This window comes from Phalacrocorax aristotelis, chromosome 9 (genome assembly GCF_949628215.1).
Source record: "Phalacrocorax aristotelis chromosome 9, bGulAri2.1, whole genome shotgun sequence".
Lineage (NCBI taxonomy): Eukaryota > Metazoa > Chordata > Aves > Suliformes > Phalacrocoracidae > Phalacrocorax > Phalacrocorax aristotelis.
The window spans coordinates 2,895,605-2,921,287 of NC_134284.1; the positions used below are offsets into that span (position 1 = coordinate 2,895,605).

At 35.9% G+C, this 25,683-nt stretch overlaps 1 protein-coding gene across 1 annotated transcript in view; it reads right to left on the reverse strand.

Annotated features, from left to right (window-relative positions):
- The window catches only part of RYR3 (ryanodine receptor 3), a 254,437-nt gene that overhangs the window by 52,698 nt on the left and 176,056 nt on the right, over window positions 1–25,683 (reverse strand). Inside the window, exons 54-67 of the mRNA XM_075103206.1 lie at window positions 24,241–24,390; window positions 22,609–22,671; window positions 22,104–22,179; window positions 21,811–21,934; window positions 17,290–17,405; window positions 16,932–16,999; window positions 15,959–16,080; window positions 13,270–13,319; window positions 12,464–12,524; window positions 11,185–11,423; window positions 10,161–10,242; window positions 4,829–4,959; window positions 3,131–3,451; window positions 1,505–1,745 (exon numbers count right to left, since the gene is read on the reverse strand). Of these exons, the coding sequence (XP_074959307.1) occupies window positions 1,505–1,745; window positions 3,131–3,451; window positions 4,829–4,959; window positions 10,161–10,242; window positions 11,185–11,423; window positions 12,464–12,524; window positions 13,270–13,319; window positions 15,959–16,080; window positions 16,932–16,999; window positions 17,290–17,405; window positions 21,811–21,934; window positions 22,104–22,179; window positions 22,609–22,671; window positions 24,241–24,390 (1,844 nt within the window). The remainder of the gene's footprint in view (window positions 1–1,504; window positions 1,746–3,130; window positions 3,452–4,828; window positions 4,960–10,160; window positions 10,243–11,184; window positions 11,424–12,463; window positions 12,525–13,269; window positions 13,320–15,958; window positions 16,081–16,931; window positions 17,000–17,289; window positions 17,406–21,810; window positions 21,935–22,103; window positions 22,180–22,608; window positions 22,672–24,240; window positions 24,391–25,683) is intronic.

Consider the following 25,683-nt stretch of genomic DNA (forward strand, 5'->3'; position numbering starts at 1 on the left):
ATAAGACATTTAAAATAAGACAACCGAATATAACAATCTCTAATAGATCAGGTTACATTGATATAGTTAATCTTGGAATTTAATGAGAATCACTTCCATTTTCCATGACCGTGGTTAGAGAGACCATGGCGCTTTAACTTGTCTCCAACAAAACTCCCAACTCTTGACTACTTATTTCTGCCTGCTCCTCCTCCCCAGGGTGCAAACATGGTTTTGTGCCTCTTCCGTGAACCAGACTAGAAAACAGACCTGGCTGAAAAGCAAAACTCTTTCTCTGAGTCTTTCTCTGTTTCTTTTTTTTCCCCCAAATAAAACTTTGTAATCAAAACTTGGTGTTAATGCGAAAGAAAACACTATAATGGAGAGAGGAGAAAGAGTACAAGGGAATGAATGAGTGGGTAAAGCTGTAAGAACTGCTTCATTTGTAATCCAGGAACTAACAGAACTTCAGTCTGGCTCTGTCTGCACAAGGATGCTTAGAAAACTTGGGCAAATGAACTAACAGATGCAGCCCTCTTAAATATCTCTAAATTAAAATGCACTAATATGACCATACATAAAGCGGGCACCTGACAGCAGACATGGAAGGAATTATTACATTATAACTTATGTTCATTAACTCTGTCTTTCTAGTTTGATTTCTCCACAGCCCAATTAAATCCGTGCTTTTTAAAAATTTGAAGTGTTTCCTTGCCAACGTCTGACATAGTAAAGCCTTGAGTTCATGTAGAAAAGCAAATAATTCTCAGTGTAAATTGGTTCACAGCATAAATGATCGGGCACTCAATGAAAATGCTCCTAACTAGCCCAATGTGTACTGACACCTAAAAAATATAAGTGGACAATGATTGCGCAGAAGAACAATGTTGTTAAGGACAAGATTAAGATAACGTAAATACTGAGATACTATAGATACTTCAGATACTCTTCTGAAGAGCATCTCGGGGTCATGTTCTGAGACAAAGGAAAGGGAAAGCGTAGGCACAGAATAATCCATAATCCTTCAGTAAATGGTCGAGGAGAAAAACTTCTGGCAATTCCCAAGGCAATACAATGTTGTGCAAACACTTTTTATTTCTGTCTTTAAAAAACAACACAAAAGATTAACATCTTTGTGGTATTATCTACAAGCAGAATGATTTAACTGAGGCAAAATAGTTTTTTACCCCTTTGTTAATATTTAAGGGTTTTAGCCATATTTTAATTTTTGAAGGGCATATCCATTTGTAATGTCATTGGGCTGCCGTGGCCTAGATAACAAGTCTGGTCAAGGTATGCATTCTCAGTGGTAATAGTGCAGTTACAATACAACCAAATAAGCCAAGTGCGTGTGAGAAAAAGGTGTGAATTCAAGGTTCATCATTCTATAAGTTAAGAATCTTAAAATACTCAGGATCTGATTCTCAGCCTAACATTACATGCATTGTGTTCTTTCTGATTACCTCATCATGGACTCCAGTACAGGAACTAATAAATATGAGTTTAATTATTAGTTTTTATTTACCTGTTGTTGTCTACATAACGTATCAACATTGGATAGAAGGCATAAAGGTCTCTACAAAGAACAGCAAACTCATCAAGAATGAGTAGCTCAGCCTCTTGGGTGTCAGTTTTACTATCTGCTCTCAGTTGCTCCTCTTCCATCACGATCTTTATAGCTTTCTTCTTCAATTTCTCCAGCGTTGGAATAAAGTGAGTTTTGAGCAGATCAGGCCTGGCTTTGCTGATGATGGGTTGAGCGTAAACTATACATAAAAAATATAGCTAATCTTATGATTAATGCACAAATTATGTTTTTCATCATATTAATATGAACTCTGCAGTTCTAGAAAACATAAAGGTCATAGTGCTTCACATATTTCTGGAGCATCATAAAATTATTAATAAAACTATGAATATAGCTTTGTAACAACTGTGTGTATTGGGAGATAAAAAGCTAGTTACTGGGAATTCGGATTGTAAGTATTTCAGTCTTATGTCGATTAAACTGCCATGGTTTTGGCAGGTCACGTGTCTCTAGCTTAGAACATAAACAAAGTAGGGATTGAGATACAAAGTCCACACAAAAATACTGTTGGGGTTTTTTTTTTGTGTGTGGCTTTTTTGCTTGTTGTTTTAGTTTTTTCTTAATATATACAATGTCAGAAAATAGTGAGAAGACGGTGTTCTGGAAGAATTCCTTTACCTCTTTTGCCTTGGGCAAGCTAAAATGCAGAGAATGAATGACTAATTCAAGATCATAGATCTGTTCTGTACAAGCATTAGTCATAAAATGCAGACCACCTGAGTCACAAATCCTTGCAAGAACCACAATAGCCCATTATCTCCTTATGTAGACAGGCAGCCACTACAAAACTGCAAGCGGTGGTCTCTACAATTAAGCAACAAACTTCTTCCTAAATTCTAATGGAATCCTTATTATTATTAAAGACCTTCCAGTATTTAAAATAATACTGAAAACCCAGTACCAACAGGACGTTAAAATTTAGTGGGAAATTATTACCTTTACATAGATTTTCTTGAACCACCTTATTGCATATTATGCTCTTACACTGTTTAAGATGAATGAAAATATTTGTACGCAGTAAATTTCTCCAGCTAGCCAGCTACTAGGTGTCACAGAACATCTTGCGAGACCTTTCTGCTCATGTAATATCTGGCAGTTACTCAGGCAAAGCAACTAACTCTGAACTTGGGTTATTCCTGGGATTATGTCATCATATACACTTTCTTTCCCTTTCGTCCTAATATTTCATGAACAGAATTCAGAGGCCTTATACCCTCTACTGCAATACTCGGCTCTTAGGTGTCTTGAAAATCAATGGATTTTACAAATCTAAATGAAATGCTAAGGCTCTTATACAGTACATAGAGAAGGTAAGATTTTCAAAATCCATTATGTCGTATAGACCACTCTCTGCTTACAGTGATGCTACAATGCATGCATAAAAATAATAATTAAAAATTTCTAAAAAATTAAAATTCCCTTATTGTGACTCCTGTTTATCTTTCTTTCCTGCTGTTTTTAATTATAATTTATTATTATTGTATCACTAGGTAAGATGGTAAAGTGTAGCAAAGTAATTAAATATTGTTAGGCACAACTACTCTTTAAAAATATTTACAGTACCTGCAATTCTTTTCATCCAAGATGCTTCATCTATTCCCAGATTGTTGTTAATGATTTTCAGAATGTTTCCAAGAATGATGCTCAGATGCTCAGATGTTACCATTGTACAGCAAGGCCCAGCACTTCGAGGAACACTCTCAGACCCTCTTTCCCACCAGTAGGATAAATAGTTGCATAGCATGGGTAAGATAACCTCAATCACATGAGGCATTTCAGTATACCTTGCTCCAGACTCTGCTAAATCATTAATTTCCTTTATTAGCCCATCCAACTGAGGGATCTCTGGACACATCTCTTCTACTGTATCAGGCATACCTAAAACTGCAAGTAAGGGTAGAAAAGCAAAAGATTAATTAACAAAATAAAAGAGAACATCTACGTTCATCTATGTTTAAACCCTAAATACAAATTATATTGTCACTCAGGGTTTTTTTTCTGTCACCATCTTGGGCAGATGTAACTGTAGTAAGACTTTGGGATACACATGGGTCTCTCAACTCATAATTTATATCTTTCTGATGACGTGCCTATAGCACTGATGTAGACAGTAGCTGCCATAAAGCTATGGCTTTACCATAAGGTGTCCTGCAATTACCTGGTGAGCAGCCCAGCTATGTAAAAGTGCAGAACTGACAACTTTTATCAATATTGGATAAACTCTGGCCATTGTTTCCATCATCATTTACAACTTCCACATCAGTTTGCAAAAAGATTAAATCCACCTCAGGGAAAAGGAAAGAAACAGCTCAAAATTATGGGTGAGATTAAAATTAAACTGTACTTAGTTCACCAACTCCGCACAACTATCTCCCAACAAAAATGCCAGGCAGGAATTCCAGTTGTCAGGTAGCTTGCATTAGAAACCGAAGGGTGCTTATTCAGCAATTAACAACCCATCATAATCTAACGCCAGTCACTCTAGCAAAATTCTTCTTCCACCAGTGCTTCTTCTATAAAGTAGAACTGACAGGAAGGAAAGGCTAGCACAAGACTTTTCATAACTGCTTTTATATGGAAAAACTTATGAAGAATAAGGAATCAATCTGCCTACTTTTTGTTGTTGTTGTTTAAAAGAACAATGATTCTGGCAGGTCATGATTCTTACACAGATCGATGAGGAAAATACTGATATACTTTAAGATATGAGAGTCCATCAAGAGTAAGTCAGGAGAGAAGAAAATCTATGTAGAAAGACTCATGCTCCTTTGAATATAGTTTCATGGAATTAAAGTCATATTCTGCCAGGAGTTCCCTATACCAAACTGCACTGGAGTACTGGTAAGACAACAAAAATACAGATAATTTTCCTGTTCACATAAATAAGATGCTACACCTCCTGCATGTTGCTAGTAAGAACACAACTGTAGTATTTGCTAGAACTTTTCGTAATGTAGATATGTTCTTCAACTAAGCTTCAAATATTACAATATGCAGCTTTAGAAAAGAATTCAAACACCATGTTCAGAAAAATATCCAAACATGCTAGGAGAAAGGGAACAATGTTAACACAGTCTCAACAAAGCAAAGCAAGGCTAAAAAGACAAGTAATGAATGAGCAAGTAATGAATGAGCAACAGTAGCAGTTCTCTACTGAGGCATATATTTGGGGTTTTTTCATTATTACAATTTTTTTTCTATTACTATTAGTTGGAGAGGAGCAAACACTTTTTTTGTGTGTGTGTGAGGAATAGTACTTACTCGCTCGTTCTCTGGCACTTTTTGTGTTGAAGACAGACAATGGGTTGTAATGGTTGAGAGAAGGTTCGAGGAATGCTACTGGAATGGCTGCTGCAAGAGATGCTAAGCACTCACCAAGTGAGGGACGCTGCCTGTATATGACAGACACTAAAAGTTACCTGAGAGGAAAAGTCTTTCACTAGGCTTTCAATGTCCAGCATGCATTATAAAGCAGCATTAAAATGTATTGCTGATTTAGTTTATCTTTTTAATGTACTAGGAATTATTTGACAGTTTTGAAAAGTTTTATTTCTCACATGAACAAAATTACTGGAAATTACAGCAGTATAAGAAACACAGTTTTCTAAAAAAAACCAACCTCCACCAAGTATTGCATATTAAAGGTAAACTGCTCCGCAGTGCAACTGTGCAACTACAAACTACAGAAAACATGTCTGGAATACGCATAAAGAATAGATTAGTAACTGCATATTCTTATCATACCTTCAGTTTGCTTAAACAAGGAGCAAATGCATATAATCAATAGGAATCTGTTTTGAGTCATACCCTTTTTCAAGATTTCACTTCTCTTCTGTGTGTGCAAATATATATATTTTTTCCTTTGCTTCACACATTATATCATTTACATAGCGAAACGATGAGAAACACTACCACTGCTTATTGCAGACTGATTTCATGACTTTATGGCAATCTGTGCGGCATGTTCTGAAAGGGGCAATTCCGCATTCCCTCCCACAACTTTCCCATGTTACCACTTGTCTGTTCTGTGCTAGCACTGAAACTCAGATAGCATCTTAATAAGCTGGATGAAGGAATTGGTCCAGCTAGAAATAAACCTCACCATAAACACAAAACTATTCAAATCCACCAACAGCAACAAAACGTACTCATCATCAGGCTGCACAAACACTATTTACTGGGAAAAAAAGAGAGGGGTGGAAATATACAGACGAAGGTGCAAGAAATGCTGAGACTGTCCTTTTCAGCATAAGACCAGACTCACATTGGCTTAAAACTAAAGCTAACGTACTCTTTTGAAGTGCTGAAGCACTGCTGATACAAGATGCATTACAGATTTTGTTACGCGACATACAGATCAGATAAAGATAGCGCACACCTTTCATCCTTTGAAGCTACATGTTTTTTTAAGAATAGACATGGACCTGCTGGAGCGGGTCCAGAGAACAGCCACAAAAATTATCAGAGGGATGGAACACCTTTCCTATGAATACAGGCTGAGAGACTTGGGGTTGTTCAGACTGGAGAAGAGAAGGCTGCAGGGAGACCTTATTGTAGGCTTTCAGTACTTAAAGAAGGCTTATAAGAAAGATGGGGACAAACTCTTTAGCAAGGCCTGTTGTGACAGGACATGGGGTAATGGTTTTAAACTAAAGGAGGGTAGATTTGGACTAGATATAAGGAAGAAATTTTTTACAGCGAGGGTGGAGATACACTGGCCCAGGTTGCCCAGAGAGGTGGTAGGTGCCCCATCCCTGGAAACATTCAAGGCCAGGCTGGACGGGGCTCTGAGCGACCTGATCTGGTTGGGGATGTCCCCGCTCACTGCAGGGGGGTTGGACTCGATAACCTTTAAAGGTCGCTTCCAACCCAAACTATTCCATGATTCTATGATTGTTTAACTTCCAGGAATAATAAAAATCTGTTTAAGATTGCTTCAGGTTAACAAAACCTTCCTCATGTTAGGACCTAAAGTCAAAGATCATGACCCATCTACTACCTCATCTTCAACTGCCTGTGTCAATTTTTATTTCACACCCATGCTGGGCTGTTAAGAGGTATGCAACTATATACCCTCCAACTTCTTTTGTTGCAAAAGAAACAAAAGAAATTGGCAAAAGCAATGGCCTTACAGATTGGAAAAGCATTACAAAAAAGGGTTTTTGTTCACTTGGGTTTTTAATGTAACATGATTCACATAATATTACTCTATTTCAAGGGTGAATGCTCATTTGTTCTCTGTACAGAACTACTACAGTTTACTGTTGGTTTACTGCCATCAAAGAAATGGAAAATGCAGAAATCAATTACCACAAAATCAAAAAGGACCTATGTGCTCCACCTATATATCTATGTCATCTTCCTTATGTTCTGACCATCCATATAGTGTACATTTTCCAACAGAATACATGATGCATTAGTAAGAGAGCAACCACAGAACATTTAATTAAAAAATAATATTTTGATAGAATTCCTACTATATTTTAGAGCACAGCCATGTTCTCTTCCAATTTAAATTGCTATGAAAGATGCAATATTTTATATATATATATGTTTCATAAATTTTCCGGAAAAGGAAACTTTATTATGTCTTTGCCTTTTGTTAGGTCAGGAAGGAAAAGCTCGGTGTGTGTATATACTTATGTACACAAACACACTAAAAAGTAATTTGAGAAGACTAACATCAAGTGCACAGAGGCTATTTAATTACATGCACGGATAATGTCATAATGCATACCCATCTTTCTATATGAAAGGAGGATATAAAAAAGCCAAAAGAGGAGGTGAACAATTATACAACAAGGCTAAGAAAATTACTCTAAGTACAGAGATATTTTCTGTCATATTGTGTCCTAAGTATGAGAAACCAAGGGAAAGCATATAATTTTGCAGGACGGAAATTAGAAAAGATAAAAAGAATTTCAGAGCACGTAGTCACTGACATAAAAAGCAAGTAATGTATAATAAATCACTCACGGTACTGAGTGGTTCAACAGAATTAATGGAGTAAAAGATGCTTGAAGAAAAGCCACATTAACCCATTGGACAAAATATGTCAGGAAGACCGCTGACTGGAAACATTTGCTCCAGACAATGAGGAAGTACTGTCAGAGGTGGATGCACAAGTCTTGGAGGAAGTGGAAAGCACTTGATAAGTAATCAAATCTATCTAGACTTTGAAAAACCGAAGCAAGATGAAACACCACCAACGGATGGTAGTCTTGAAGAAGCATTTCCTATTAGACCATTTTTATAATGGACTTTCCTGCATATTTGGCAGTCTTCATTTTGAGAAGACTCTAATAGGTCAGACAGAAGTCTTGAACTGAACAATACGGATATGTACGTATGACTGAATACAGCAGTTAATTTTGTCATGTTTAACCACATACATTAAAAAAAAGTGGTATAATTTCTTAACTTACGCAGAAGTTTATATTTCTCATTATTGATACAGATATTTCATCATTTGTGCTAAGAATCCTTTGGAAATAAGTTTCTATAAACTGATGAGGAAAAAACCAGGACACCATAAAGGGACATAGAACTTTTGGGTACTGGGTATGAAAAGAGAGTTTTCAACCCCAAATTTAGGACCAAAATTTCTGATGCAGGGAATGAAAAGAAATGCCTACCTGGGTATAGAATTCATGGTCAGAATGCCAATAGCAATAATACTACACTTGCCAGTAGAGCGTTGGGGCTCGAAGTAGTCAAGAACTACTGCGTTTTGCACCTAATCCTCCACATTTATGAACCACAGAGACATTTAGAGAAGAAAGGTCCACAGAGAAATCAGAAACATCTCGAATATCCTAAACAAGCTAAACACTCTTTGTAGAGAGGATAAACCCCTTGACAATGGAAATGTTTCACAACAAGGAAGCAGCAGCAATCCCACTTAGTATTAGTCCTGAGCCCCAACAGCCAGGAGTCTTGTGGAATCAGCTGAACTATTTCAGCCACGAAAAGTGATATTCACCTAGGAAAGAGTGGACTATGACTCATCCTGAAATGGAAGGTAAAACCTCTTAATGTCCTGCCAAAATTCACCACAAGAAAAACTGCACTTTGGTCCTAAATCTTAGCCTTGTTTAACCTGAATAATTGTTCAAGTTTGCTGAATCATTCACTTCCAAGTTTTGCTGAAATACTGAGCAGTGTGTTTGAAATCCTGCCTCCCACCTAGACACTGATGTCTGCCTACAGCCTTAATTTAAGAGCCTGAGTGAGTCTAGTGAAAACCATACTAAATGAAATCAACAGCTGGAAACCTCTCACACAGCCTTAGGAGACTAATTCATTTCCTCAGATATATCCGATCTGATCACTCTTCCCTTTTAAGAAGACAACTGCAGTAGGAAAAGGTGATGCTGCTTATATCAATGTTTAACGTAACTGTCCAGTGCTTATAGCTCTTGCCAATCAAGTGGAGGCCTGTGCTGTGAGCGCTTCTCATCAAAAGGCAGCTCGAACACAATCACCCTTTATTTCCTGTGAGAAGACCCTGACTGCTAGTTAGAGTAGGGCTAAGGCACTTCCTATTTTGCCCACCAGATATGTGTCAAAGAGTTTTTAAACATTTTCAAGCCCAGAAAGAGAATAAAGAAAGAGTATAGCTTTGTAATTCAGTGATGGACGTATAATTGACTGGATGTGGACACACACGCATGCAGAGTGGGAGGAAAGAGACAGTTTGTCCACCAGACTGCCCTTGTGTTTTGCATGGAAGAATTTACCGAACAAACTCTCGCAGGAGGGAAGTGGAGGCCACCATTCCTCATACTAGGCAAAGCCTCTCCTAACCAGACTAGAGAGTTGTATTTCCTCCAGATTAGTCTCTCTCTTAAGCCTTGTGGATCTTAAACTTTTCATTATAATAAAGATCATGAAAAGTGCCTAACCTAAAGCCTTCAGAAGCATAAGGAAGGGTTATGATTACCTTGGCCCCTGTCTTGCGGCAGACAGACAAACAATCAGGGTTCTCTTTTCTGAAGCAGCAGATATGGATTTGAGCCTCTTTTAATGCAAGAGGATCTAAAATCCAGGGCTTGGAACATATCATAGCACCCAGATGCTTAAAGGAATTGTAGACCCACTCTTTTTAAAATGCAGGTAACTGGTAAGGTGGTTTCCTTTGTAGAGTTAAAGGCTGTCAGAATGTTTTACATAAGCTTAGGATTTTATGCTCAGGACAACTATTTTGAGAACTCTGTATAGACTTAGGTGTGAGACAGACGCAGCCTACTTAGTACTCAGCCTACTTACCACAGTAACATGCAGTAGCCAAACTTCGGTTGCCTTAATGGCAACTCATGGAAAAATTTGGCTTTCTGTATGGGACAAATAATCTCCCTGCAGATACACTACCATATGCAGGATGAGTTGTTTGCTTTTATTTAGTTTTGGGTTGGTGGTTGGTTTTTTTTTTTGTTTGTTTGGAATTGAACTCTAAGGCAACTACACTGCAGTTAAAGTGTATTTTAAACATGCTCACGCTGTTTCAGCCACACCTTTCATTCAAACTGCTTTATTACCTAAACAACACACTCCTAAAGAGAAAATTTTACATGCTGAGTTTTTCACTCAATACCTTTCAACATAGATGTTCTTCCCAGTCCCAAGGGAATAGAGGCTACAAAGAATTCTGTAACATGAAACTTGTACATCACCCACTAGAGGAAAATAAGAATTAGATTATCAGTATTTATTCAGCTAGAGACTACTTTCCAAATATTAAACATTTGTTTTACACAGTCTGATAAATGGTGTCTTAAACTTTTAGCATATAGATCAGTGAACATTCTAGGCTGTCAATATTCCACGTGTTGTTTACCTTTAATCTCTCTGATACCTGGTCTGTCATCTACATTCACTCTGAAACCTAACAGATCATCACATATTCCAACAGGCCAGCGGATACTTGCTAATACGATCCTGCAGCTTATCACACTTGGAGAGTACAATTTTAAGATAAAGCACATCAGTCTGTGTGTCTAACCTCTAGGAATATGATCTAAAGGCTGCCCACCTTTTAAAAGAAAGTCTTTTCATGGCTATCAATCTTTTGATTATCTTCTGCTTTGGAACTGTGATCACCCAAATATATACAAAATTTTGGAAGAGCATATTGCTGAATCTCAAGGAGGCATTTCAGTAATTTTAAGCTAAATGATGCTAAAAATAAGGAAAATTTAAATTAATAGAACTAAAGTTCTAACATAAGTTTCAAACATAAGAAAAAAACCTACAAGAAATTAATAATGAGTTCTCTCCTTTAATTTAATGAAATAAAAATCGGTAACAAAAATAAGCATAATTTAATTTTCTGTAGGAAACAGGTCTCATCCATACAGTTGGTAAGAGCACTTAAGCAGCAATTTTAATTTCTCTCTCTTGATGTTTGGAAGACTTTTGTACATAAATTAGCTTGAAACTTACTGAGTATTATCTTCACACATGCCATAGGAATAAGGTACTATGCAGCTGATTTCAAATTTAATGCTGGAAATGTGTGTGTTACTGAAATGTCATCCTTTGAATCCATGCGATCATTACTAAAAAGCATTTGTATTATTATAACACAATAAACTTCAAAAATAAAATAGAAGACTTACAAAGTAAATCAATTCCAAACTGATATTGGGAAATATGTTCAAAAATTGATGTCAAGATTGGTAACAACGCTACCGTAGTATAATTGATATTCTGTGAAACACCCTTGATTTGTGTTCGTGAATGGGTAAATTTTCCAAGTTTAAGATTTTCTGAAGTTTTTTCCAGGTCCTCTGCTGCATTTTCAAAAAAGGCACGCAGTCCAGCTTTAACAAGTTCAGATCCTGATTTCATAACAGTTCTGAAAAATAATAAAGGAAAAATATTAACTTTGGGTTGCTCATTAGTAGTTGGATCGATATAGATGTCCATGTTAGTTACATTCGATCAGTCTCAGAAGAGACGCACGTGTACCAGTGAACCTTAGGTTATGAACTGAAAAGGACAGTTACATCTACACCGCAGTATAAGCAACAGTTAGCTTGGAGTATTTCAGCCAAAATACCAACAACAAAAACCTTGCTTCCTCAGTCTTGCCTGCCCAGTTTTTGTGATAAGCTTTCAAATAAGATAATGCCTTCTCAGCAAACGTTACAGGTGGTAGAAAGCTCCTCTACACAATATGCTCAAGTAAAATAACTCTTACTCCCTAAATTTTCATGGAAGCCACAGTAACTAGGTATGCAAGTCAGGATACATGCTTACCTATCTTCAGAGCATCAAACCTAGAAAATGCAACTGCAATACTAGCATCACAGTCTCATTCCTTAAGGGTTTTTTTTGCACTGTACTCCAACTCCTTAATGAAGCTTTCCAGTGTTTTTATTCACAATGAATTAATTGTCAGGCTGCTGTATAACATAACCAGGCCAGAAAACAGCTGAAATTAGAAAACTATCCTGGCCCGTGTTTTAATCTACTTAAGTATTTCAATGGTGAACAGTAAAAGTTAGCAAATGTAACTATGCCCATGTCTTAATACATTCTGCATACTTCTAATGCCAAATTCTCCAACAGGCACTAAACTGTCTCAATATCTACAGGTAGCCATACCTGCAGTTCCAAAGTTTGTGCCATTTATATCGCCCAGTAAAGTCTTCAAATGCCCTTGGAAAGGGTGACAAAAGTTTTCAATGTTTTAATGACAGGTGTTGAACAGAAAAATGTAGATGAAACCCTTTAAATGAAATCTGCTAATATGGAGGTCGATATCTGAATTACAGATGCTGCCAATATCATTAATTACAAATAAAAAATACAGAAACAATATTAAAAAACTATTCCTGAAAATCTCCGCAATATCTATGCAGTTTTTAGTTGGTACAAATGTTGCAAACTTACCGCGTGTCAAGAGACTGAGCTAAGATGTGCAGGCAGTTCACCATTGTAGCAGAATCACTACCTGGTTAGAAAGAGGTACCATGAGAGCACAGTACTATAGAAAATGTAGGATAATCTAATGATCCAAAAAGTCATTGTTGGAGGTGCGCAAGTTAAATAACACATGACATAAGTCTCCCAACTTAGCTTAATGGAGGGAGGGTTATGTCTGGTTCTAGAACTTCAACTTTCCATTTCTTAAGCCCATTTCCATACAGGAACTAGAAGGAATAACTAGTGTCTACTTATGGCTCATTTTCATCACTTGACCCTGCAACATTATGAACTTTGTATCTTGTAGTACCTACGTTTCTTTTTATGACTTTCTTTCCTGAAAAGGTATGTTATTTTTCTCCACCTCCCCCTATCCAATCAATCTATTGGATTCAACAGTTGGATGACAGAAATCAAAACAATTAGTCTGAGATGACTTTTGAAAAGCTAAAAGTAACTGCGAATACATGAGATTTTTTAAAGGAGTCTGAAAATATTGAAGTTGCTGTTTCTTACTTGTCCAAGACCTTACATATTCTATTAACTGCTAGCTTCAGAGCCATGTTCAATGCACACACTAATTGTACTGGAAGTTTATGCATCATTTTATAGAATTTTGCCTATAGCTTGTGAAAAGCTTCAGGTAACATAGAAGCAATGGTTATACATTCTTTATATTTATATGATATAGTATTATAAATATTATAATATATAATATTATATATTTTTATATGTATTTTTAACTTTTACCAATATCTCTCTTAACAACTTACCAAAAAGTGAGATCCTATGTCTAACAAGAGCAGCTAGTTTGCAGAACAGGCTAAAGTAGAAAAGAACAGAAAAAGCAAGATAGGACAAGACAAAGATTAAAGATCTATTTAGAATATGAGGTAAACAGTAGAAGGTATATGAAAAAGAAAGCACAACATAGTTCCTGGAAAGTGTGTTTTGAATTATACATGATGATAACAGTCAGTCAAATAACTGCATTAAGCAGAATAACTCTTTGAGGCTTCTTGATTGTCACTTTCTAAGCTTCACTGCTTCAGAGATGACTTGAAATGTGAAACTTTCTTTTGCTTACAGTGTTTCCAACAATTGCGTATTATATGGTTCAGTCTGTCTTTACGGCTATTATTTCTGAAAAGTAATTTTTTTTCTAAGAACAAGAAAAACTGAGTAACATTTCAGTGTTTTACTTGGCATTCTGTAGGAAGCAAATGTTACAAGTCTTCATACTATTTAAAAGAATTCATTAAAATATCCTTTGTAAATTAATAAATCTGTGTTTAGCCACTGATGATGATAAGCTGAATCCTGAATGATATACAGACTAGAAGAGCTTCTGGCAAGTATGTCAGAAACTTGCGTATCTATCTGTCAAAATGGTAGGATAATTAAGAGAAAGGAAAAATCACCAACTCTCTAAAGATTAAAGGGGCTACTTTAACTTCTAAAAACAAAGACAGCTAGGCGGACTTGCTTATCATCTGTGCTATACTTTACAAATGGCATGAGGACATAACAAAATGAAGCAAATATACCTTAGGAATTCGTATGGTCTCTGACTAACAACAATTGTCATTGTTATCTTCACAATAGCAAGGAAATACTACACTTCCTATAAGATGAAAATAACTGATAGTTACTTTTCTCAGTGAAGAATGGACAAAGAATTATAACATATTTCTGAATTTATAATAGCAGATATGCAGGCTAGACATCTAACTTCACGTGCCCTTGTGAAGGCATTTTGTACAACCTGAGTCAGCATCTTCCTAGCTTTATTAAGCTGACCTGACTGAGCACCTCTCCTATGAAGACAGGCTGAGAGACTTGGGGTTGTTCAGACTGGAGAAGAGAAGGCTGCAGGGAGACCTTATTGTGACACTTCAGTACTAAAAAGGGGGACTACAGGAAAGATGGGGCAATCTCTTTTGCAAGGCCTGTTGTGACAGGACATGGGGTAATGGTTTTAAACTAAAGGAGGGTAGATTTGGACTAGATATAAGGAAGACATTTTTACCGCGAGGGTGGAGATACACTGGCCCAGGTTGCCCAGAGAGGTGGTAGGTGCCCCATCCCTGGAAACATTCAAGGCCAGGCTGGACGGGGCTCTGAGCGACCTGATCTGGTTGGGGATGTCCCCGCTCACTGCAGGGGGGTTGGACTCGATGATCCCTAAAGGTCCCTTCCAACCTAAACCATTCTGTGATTTTATGACTTTAGATAAGTATTAGGAGTATTCAGAGAGGAAGCATGAAATTAGAATGAAATTAAGAGAAACTTTGATACTCCTGAACCTGAGCTGCCTTCCCCAGCTACTGAAGGACTATCTTGCACATTTGTATATATCTGAAAGCTCAGTAGAGTCCTAGGGACTTAACACTCTTACAGGCAACTGCTGTATAAGGACTACCAGCCACCTAGAAGATGGAAACAAAACGGTAATGGTAATTTAGAGAAATGCAAAAATATGTTGGAAGATAAACTGAGGAATGGAATCGAGGAAGTTCAGTGCTAGGCCTGATCTTATGTAACAATGAGTAAGTAACCTTCACTTCCAAATTTTATATCTACTCTTCCATTGGAAAAGTAGTCAACTCTGGTCAACATAGTGAAGGAAAGCAAAAGAAATTTGATAAATCAACCGTTAAAGTAAGAAAGCATGTGAGTAAGATAAAGTTTGAAAGCTTATGATACAAAACTTCCCAAAGAAAATAATTGGCAGCACACCTTTACGGGGGAGAAAAAAATTGGCAACGAAAATATTAATGACAGTCACAGTTAAAAACGAATTAAATATTAATTTGTAAATGGTAATTGCAGACAAATGAAATTCGTATTTTTGTAAAGCCAATACATTATAAATTAAAAGGCAACTGTCTCTCTTTAACTGAGTTTTCTAGAACAGCTTTGAGTCAAATGGCTGATTCAAACCAAATCTGAAACACTACAGGTGTCTAAAAATTATTAAGTTGTGCAGGGGCAGAAGTAATTTTGTAGAGAAGGGAGAACCCATAATTACCCCTAAAAAGCTACATCATAGTATTTTCACATTTTTTGGTATCTGATAATTTAAATGTGAGACTATTTAAATGACCCAACAGTGGGATAAGCTTCAACCAGAAACTGCCATCAACAATGAAAAACAAACCCATCAGAAACTAAGTTTTGTTAGTTCCATTGCTTGCAGAATCATTTATTAATGGCTTTGATATTATTGTCCATAATTATATAATTGATACAGTTAGTATATATACTTAATTATTTAATTACATATTAAAGAATACTAAAATGAGGAATTCTATTCACTCACTGCCATTCTGGTAGAGCATAAGCTATTGTCTTTTCATCTGAGTAAACTGAGCTTTTGAACTATCCTTCTCTTTAATCTAAGAAGACACCTTTAATTATCTATATAGAACCCTCCTGTGTATATCTTAATTTTCTACTTACCTTGCTACCATTTCCTTTTCCTTGTTTGATGCATATCCACTGCTACTGAGTGTTTTTGTTGGAGAAGACAGGAAGTAGAGGCAGTGATTTGTAAAATACTGATCAACTAATGGTAAAAGAACCTAAGAAATACAGATACAAGATGTATTTTTCACAGAGCACAATGGTAAATGTAGCAACAATGCTCTGATTGGTCAAAGTTCATTCAAAGAATTTTAGAAGTTCTGTAACAGTTGTATTTTCCCATTTCAGACACAAAGTCATATAAATTAAAACCTTAAGTCTTACTATTTCACTTAAAAGTTACATAAATATTAAACAAAGTAACATACAGATCTATCTATTTTGGACCTAACATTGCAGGTTTACTCTTCTCACATTCAACAGTGATAAATATCACTGAACTAAGAAGATCCTTCCTCTCCACTATTTACATAGCTGTCCAGTAGAGATATAAAGGGAGAGGTTTTGTTAAAAAATTTTTTTTAAAGATCCTAAATTAAATCCTAAATGTTCTTTATTTTGCATTTGATTACTGACAACAGTTTTTCTTATTAGGTACAAAAATGTTTATGACATTACTATGCATAGGAATACTTCTTCCTGTTAATTAAATAATACTAAGCACTTCAGTAATATACCAAGGCAAAAATTTTCAGAAAGAATTTATATTTTCAGTGAGATTATTTAATTTCCTGTAATAAATAAGCTGCCTTTTAATTTCTATGCTCCTTCTCATGTAGAAGCAGATATATTTAATTATTTTTGAAATATTTGAATCCAGCAAAAATACTGAAATTTTTTTTGAAGATAGTCTGAAATATTTCTTAAAAACATTTGATTGATTACTTACCATGAAATAAAATGGGAAAGATATATTTCTATTACCTGAAAAGAAGTCTAACACTACAAATTTCAATGTTCTGTTAAAAGGAATGTATATGTAAATTACTTGAAATATTAAATCACTCACTTTGGCAAAGAATTTTATTTCTTGGTCATGTGGAGACTTTTCAGTTTTTCCACTGGTTACAATGGCTTCTACAAGGAAACAATCAAGGCAGACATGAATAAGAAGTTGTCTAATAATAAATAACACCATAGCTTTTTGAAATAGCCTTGCAAACTTAGTTTTGATGAGATACAAATAAAACAGCAGAAACAGTTCAGGTAGTTAGAGATGTCCAAGAATTCAAGCTGCAAATCAACAGACAGAATTTATGTGTCTTAAATGCAATAAAAAGAGTGTTCACTACAAATTTAAACATATCAATTCAAATATTTAAATATCAACAATTTTAATTATTTTCAAAATAAAGTCTGCAGCTTACCCAAATGCGCAATAAACTCTTGAGCAGAATCAACATATTTTAAAATTTTCTTCAGAAACTTAAAGGCAAACCTCTTTTCCATGGATGAAGCATCCAACTCCATGTCATTCAGACCCCTGTTTTAGAAAGCATTAAGACAAATAACATTGATTATGACAATATTACAAATGACAACAGTACTATGAAGCATTCTGTTCATTATTAATTACGGTAAGTTTTGATAAGAAGGAGAAAATGGCCTTCCATAGTAAGTCTTCATTATCAGTTCATATTTCTCTAAGAGGTACAATAGCTTCAGATTAATATCCAAAATAAATATATTTTAGGAAGAACTATCTTATTGCACAAAAGAAGCCATGGTACATTTGACTCTAACAAAGCAATGCATTGGCCACTCAATTTCTACTGCTGGCAAATTAAAGTGCTAAATGTTTAGGAATTCAGCAATTACAGCTTTACAAAGTCAATCTAAGTAAATTTCATTATTTGCTATTAAACTTCATTTTTGTCCTTGAATTTTATGAAAGACTGAAGTCAAAATGACTTAAGCTACTAAATGAAAACCTGAATGCAAGTTACAGGCTACTATACTATTCCAAGTATTAGAAATATTTCAACGGCATGTGATACTTTCTAAAGAGGCATGTATTATTTATTCTTTGTGATAAATCCATGACCTAACCTATGACTGGTGCATGCACAATATTAAAGAGGAATTAAAAACATGTGTAGTTGGCTGTGCCTATATTTAAAATATTAGATTTTATTTTAGCTACAAATGAAACCTACCTCACTGAAATTCTAAAATTCTTTAGGATCACAGAATAATTTAGGTTGGAAGGAACCTCTGAAAGTCATCTGATCCAAGTCCCATCTCAAAGCAAAGCCAAATCCAAAGTTATATCAGGTTGCTCAGAACCTTGTCCAATAATGTACTGAGTATCTTCGAGGATTGAAATCTCATGACTCTGGAGAGCCTACTATAATGTTTGACCACCCTCACTGTGAAAAAATAAGGGTGAAACATTTTCATATATCTAACTGGAATTTCCCTTGTAACAACTTATTACTTTTGAGGAGAAAGTGTTTGACCTCATTGTCTCTATTACCTTGCATTAAGTAGCTGAAGACAGTGGTAAAATCCCATTGTAGCCTTCTGGTTTAACACTGAAAAAAATCTAGCCTCTCCTTAGAGCCTCTCCTGGCATGACATGAATGCCAATCCCCAAAGCATCTTGGTGGCCCTCCACTCAATTAACTCTTTTGTCAATGTCTTCCTTACCACTGGTGAACCAAAACTGGACAACATACTCTTGATACAGTCTCATGATCTCAAAATGGAAGGTGAAAAAAAAATCACCTCCATCTATCTGGAGACTATACTTACTAATACAGCCCAGTATGCAGTCAGCATTCATTATCACAAGGACACGCTCCTGATTCACATTCAACTTGCAGAATTCAAAGTGCTTTTCTGCATAGATGCTGTCAGGCTCAATTTCCCTATTCCTGGGATTATCCCATCCCAGGTACAGGATTTCACATTTACCCTTGCGCAGCCACACAGGAGTTCTGTCAGCCCATTTCTCCAGCCCATCAAAGTTCCTCTGAAAGGCAGCCAAACTCTCCAATTTATTGCTGAGGGTTCATTCCACAGAATTGTTACGGATGCATTCTGCCTTGTCATCCAGGATGTGAGCAGGGATTTGTTTTTTCTTTTTGAAGTCACGTAACTCTACAGATTTTTAATTTATTCTGTTTTCAAACATACTTGTTTCTACAAGTCATTAATTCTTTCTTCTTTGTTTCCTTGAGATTTTGTTCTACATTTGTTTAGTTCGCAACATCTTCATGGTCCCTTTATTCCAACATTAAGAGGACCAAACTATAATTGAGATTTTCAGTTGATAGATGGTGGCCTACACCCAGGACAGCTAATTGGCTTGCCAAGTGAGGAAGTAAATGAGAAACATTAAGGGAAACCTCTGGTTACCCATAATGACTACCTCATTTGCTTCTGTACAGACTCTTCAAACAGTAGTAGAGAGAGGACTCTCCCTTCACCCATTAGAGAAAATGACCTGGCTAATGGAGATGAAGAGACGACAGAGGGGTTGAACAGTGTGTCAGAAGTAGGGAAGAAGTGAGGATCTGGTAGTCTGTGGCACTGAGGCAAATGCAAGAAAAGAACAAGAAAGCAGGAAAGTTGCTGGACTCACGGTGTGTTATGGAGGAAATGATCATTTGTCCTGAGATTCCTTAGCACTGGTGTAAAAGTAAATTAGGAAGAATAAACAGAAGATAAGATTTACAGTTGACGAACAGCTATGAGGTGAATCCAAGAAAAAAAGTAACGTGGAAGAAGGCCGGTGCAGCAGAAATTTTAACAACAAAAACGTCTAATACTAAAGTGTATGTTCTTGACCATGTCAGAACATGGGTAAGAGGAGAGGAATGGTTATAGTCTGGGGGAACAGAGCCAGGGAACTAAGGAATATATTCCAATCCCATTTTACACATAAACATAAAAGGACTCTAACCTCCTACCTTTGAGTTTCATTTAAAAAAAAACAACTCTATTTGAAGAGTCCTGCTTATATCACCTCCTATTAATTGATATATCAGGTGTAATCAAATGAATTGGTAGGTATTAACACCTAAGAATGGTTGACAGGCATCTCCTGCTGCTTCACTCTCACAGAGGATAATGCAGCTAAGTATTTATCTGTATTTTCAGTGAGATCGCTGTAAATACTCTCTTTTTGTGTCTATAGGAAGTCATGGTTGCTAAGAGATTACATGTACTTTCCTAAATATTGAAAGACATTGGTAGTTCTGTTAAATAACAAAGGTGACATCAAAAGAACTTATAGAGGTTTAAAGATGCCTAACAAAATACCATATTGTTTCTAACATATACTTGAGTAATGCCTGAGGGATTTACCTGTATGTCATAAACACCCAAAAGTGCTTCAAAAGAGTTCTCAACAAAGAAAGAGAAGCAAAAATCAAAACAGTGGCAGATGGTATACGGAAAGTACAGACATTATGCCGCCTATACATTTCCAATTTTAAAGAATTTCCATGTTTTAATGATTAGTCCAATGTTTTTAAGAATGACATTCTGGAAATGTGATAATTGCAATCAGTACTTCAAAAAATCTTATATATACTTAAAATATGCACATATTCATCTGAAGGAAACACTGGATAATCTTGATTCACCCTGATACATAAAATTACTGCAAACTCTTTGCCCATACCCCATAGAGAGTTTGAACGGGTTTTTTCAAGTTGATTTGTCCCATTAATTAACACTGAAAAAATTGTCTTCCTAACCCAAGCAGATGCAGCTGCAAAGAGATATTAAAACTAATATTTGAGCAGTTCCATTGGTGTTTCAAAGGACCATTCATTTGCAGGAAGTAAACCTGCTTTTCTTATTCAATGGCTCTGAAGTAACTATGGAGGATATAAAAAAGTATGGTGGCATACCTACATTTTGGTTTCAGGCTGAGAGCCTACATATCTGTCAGGAGGGAATTTTTCTCTGTAGTGATGCACAAATGTATATTTAGAGATGTATTGTAACATCTTAAGAAATTATATTAATTGTGGAAGCCAACAAAGTTACCTTTTGCAGATCCTAATCCATTTGTATAAATTTCTGAGTGTATACTTTCACTAGAGACACAGACTTGGAAAGCAGGAATACACGAAAAGAAGTAAGATGTGACTCTATGCAGGTACAGAAAAAATTGTTCATGAATACAGTTTAGTTGACAAAAATCCTTAATGCTAGCAAAACTGGCATTAAGCAAATTGGCTTTGCTTAACCCGCAAAAAGCACTGGCATTGCGTTAGCAAAACAGTTTCCTATGTGCTCAGGTGTTTCACACACAGTAAAAGATGATACTTAGAGTATAGTAACTCACAATTCCATCATATAAAGTAAAAAAACCAGCATAATGAGTTATTTTAATTTCATTGACCGTGAAGTCCCCACAGGCCAGATTACTTCCAGACAGAGCAATTCAAGTCAGAGTACAACTAATGAAGTCTGCGCTTCTGCTTGAGCAGGAGTTAAGGACAAAATGCCCTCAAAATAGCCACTTTGTCTTACTGCTTCACAGAATTCAAGCAAATATTTTTCTTAAAAAATGGATTAAAAAGCACTTTTACATAGATGTTTTTCAGTATCAGACCTGGGATTTATTTTCCCATGATCCTTACTGACACCGCTGGCTGCTAATCTAGAAGTTTTTGAATAATCTGCTTGTTTAATTACACTACCATTGCATTTTGTATTTACTATGATCACATATTTATTAAAAATGTTACCTGTCTACACTATTTCAGAAAGGTCTTTCTGAAACATAAAAATAACAAGGACTCTGATTTACAGAAAATATGCCAAGAGGTAATTATGTTAGTAACTAACAGACTGCAGTGAGATAAGGACTGTCATCATGGTTTGTGCACTGGATGTAAGCAAGTATCTCAAAAAAATGTGCAACTTACCGAGATATGATTATACCATTGACTTGAAGGAATTTAAACAGCTCTTGTGCCTTTTCACGGTCCCGTGATTTCTCCTTGGCTGTCAATGTGTCATAAGGTACCAATAAAGGATGACTACCTCCACCTTTAGTAAGTTAAAAGAACTGTAAGTTTTTCTACTGTAAGATTTATTTTGCTTCAAGAACAAAAAGGAACTATTCAATTTTGATTGCCTTATACTGTCTTCTTTCAGACTGCTGCTTCTCCCTCATTTTCCTTGTCTTTTTTGTGTGGTTCACAGGATTCTGGCTTACCTTTGCTTTCCAACTCTGTTTTCTTCTTTTTGGCCCATATATTATGGTAGTTTTCTGCCATTACCTCAACCATTCCCTACATTACCGTCAGAAAAAAACAAGATGCAAAATTAAAAGGTGACAATTAAAAATTCAGTAATTCTACACTTTTGAGTAAAGTCTACTCTTGTGGTAAAGAAATATCACAGTTAAGTGTCTTTTCTAAATTCAGCTGGTCTTTGAAGTCAGCACGTGCACAGGATACTCATATGTGATTTACTGTTTACAGCCCCTCCCCTAGCTTCATGATAACTTTTTTCTAGGAACTCAAGAAGCACCAATGGAATAAAAAGTAGAAATATCGTCTTTAAATATGTAAATAGTATGGTATGCACCTTTCCACAACAGCATATCACAACCACAGTCACAAATGCACTGATAAAACCAGACAAAATCCAACTCAGTAGTAATAAAACCCAAATCTATTAATTCTTTTCAGCACAATGTATGCAAAACAAATACAAACCTGAAGCTCCCTAGAAAGCACCACATTAGAGAGATCAAGTGGCGCCGGGCTATAACCATTTCCCTGTGACAAAAAAAAAAGACCATTATTTTCAAATTAAAACATTTCAGGTAAAAGAATCAAATTTTCAACTGCCACATCTCTATTGTTGATCCGATTAGAGTAATACCATTCACATTTTTAAACCTTCTTGTAGAAATTGTGTTCACTTTTTGTTTTGCAATATGCTGAAGACACACAGGATGATTAACAGAATACATCTGCTGATGTGGAAATAAGAAGATTGCTGCAGATACTTAGATCTCTCTTTTTGCAACAGATGGCAAGCTGCTAAGAACTATGCTTTTCAGCCTAAGAGAGAAGACCAGTCATGAGGCATACAAGACATGCCTTGAAAACATGACAGAAGAGTGTGACAGCAGCCTAAATGAACCATATGCTAAAGACATCACCAAAAAAAAAAAAGTTAAAAGAGGTTATTGTCTTGTGGAATTTACAGGCTAAGAAAAAGGAGGAGTGTGATACATTTATGCAGTCTTTAAATGTGTAAAGTGTGAAAGCTCCAGTGCAACAAACCTATTAGGCACATGTTAAATGTGAACAGTCACATATAAATCAGTGATTTCAATCATGTACTGAAGTTAAATGTGTGCTGAAATCCTCTACTCAATCATGTCTTTATCATGTATCTTCTTGGGGAAGAAGGCCCAACTGCAGGCCAGGTTCAACTGGCTGGGAGCTTAGACGCCAGAGACAGAAGAACTCCCTGTAAGGGACTGAAGTTTGTTGGAGTTAAGAAATGCTGAAGTATTGTCTTATAACAGAGCGCTCAAGGGCCGCTTTTGGTAAGCTAAACTGGTGCTGGGGATTGAATCCAACCCAGACTTAAGGTGCCTGATGCTGATGCTCACAGGATCAGCGTTGGTGCAATTGTATGTAAGGGATCAGCTCGTGACACATCTTTGCGCGCTCCCTGCAGAACTGCTTACGGCGGTAGGACTGCATCTCACTGTATTTAAGCACAAATGTGTGTTTAGTTCACCTCAAGGGGTACAATAAAAGTTCCCCAACACTTGTCGTAGCTTTCCCCCCTCCAAGACACAGACATATTGAGCAGCAGTCTCAACATGCTATTACAAAAATAGTCTATCACATCAAAATGCTAGGTATCGCGTAATTACCTGCAAATTTTGCCTGCAGATTTAACAGAAAGTATTAAATGCACAATCTTATCTGTCAGTCATAATTATAATTTTGACAAAAGACTATTTCAGGATCTTCTGTTTGACCAAAAAAGAAAAATACCAGACTTAATTATTATAAAAGGCTTTAAATACTCTGACATCTATTCTTTGAATGACTATATGAAAACTCTCCTCAGGTCTTCTGAGAAAATGAATAGATATGGTGTTGGACAACATGACCATTTAAAAAGTTGTTGTCTTTTTGCAGTCCACTCTGTAGGATTACTGTACAGTTTTTATTATAGTGACATGACTTCCAATCTCAAAACTCTAACATTAAAGTTTCTTTTCATTAAAAAGAATACAAAATTAACATAATTTTGTAAAATTTCTTAGTAAATTAACAAACAAGCCTTTTGCTTTCTAAATTTAAGCAATTCCACCTTACCTGGCTAGACTGAGATATGCTGCGGAGCTTTTCATTTTCACGCTGATGTATTATTGCATCTCCTCCTTCCTTGGTCCTTTCTAGGCTCCAGCCCATGGCCAACATGGTTTTCAGTGATTCTCTGGCAGGCCAACGATAAATTTCCTTTTCCTTTGAAGAAAATAATGTAAAATTTCTCTGTATTTAGCAAGTAGGAAAAACTCAGTAATCTGTCCTCCTTTATAAACCTATAAAGACATGATATAGGTCTTTTACATGAGAAAGATGCTTTTAAATATTTAAACTTTTTTTTTGTTTTATTCTTAGTGGCATTTATTGCTGGGATATATGTTACAAACGAACAGCACTCAAGTGAGCTCTGGAGCAATAATGTAGTTTGTACCTGGAAACTTATTAATTGATTCCTCCAGCCCAAAATAACAAAAAATTGATGACACTATAAGTGATATGAAATTAGTTAGGCAAGTATATACATTTGAACGCATCACAACATGAGGCCTTTTTTTAGTCTTCCTATAGTTATATCCAGTCATGGATACAAAATATTACTGTTCTATACACCTCTTCATATACATACAGCCATCAATAAAAAATTAGGGAACATCCTGGATTCCAACACTCCTTTGAAAAGTAAAGGTGTTATAAGAAATCTGAAAAGTTGTGGCAAAGAAAATTCTGAGTATGACATATTAGGGCTTCTAAAATCAATTCAATAAAAGTATTTCAGTTCTTAACGTAAATAAGAATTTTTATGACAGTTACTTAACATGACAGTTTTTATGGAAAGACCTGATTTTTAGGTTCCAATGTTCTAATCTGAGACAATTCAGAAAATTCTCTTTGAACTGCTTTAATAACAACTCAACAAACAATTCTTCAACTCTTCTCCAAAAATTTCAAAGCAATTTACATTAATTAATTGGAAAATTAAACCTTTTTAATCCCTCCTGATTTTTATCATCTCCATTTCCTGAACAGGAAAAGTGTGGTAAAGAGGGACAAAAGTAATTTAACTTATTTGAGTCACCCAACGAATCATTGCAGAAATATGTAACAGAATTCAAATTCAGTTCACTGTTCTGACAACTAGAAGACATTCATGCCTAGTCAAGAAATTAAGATACAAATGCATTCAAAATAGTTTAAATGTTTTCCCCATTTCAACTGAAGCATCTCCTATGCTTTCTTTAAATTTTTCTACCATCTTTCTTGGAGACGAAATTGCCTTCAGATAAGTTAAACTACACTTTCATCTAAAAGCCAGGAGTTGCTGCCAGTCATTCCTCATCCCTGAAGGACTGAAAACGCTGTGCTATTGATACTTTGAATACAAATTGGCCCAGGCCTATGAAGACTGCATAACCGAATCAAATTACACGAGACGCTAAGATTAACTAATCCACCACTTTAGCATATGCATGTTGCTGTTCTTAACTGTAAGAA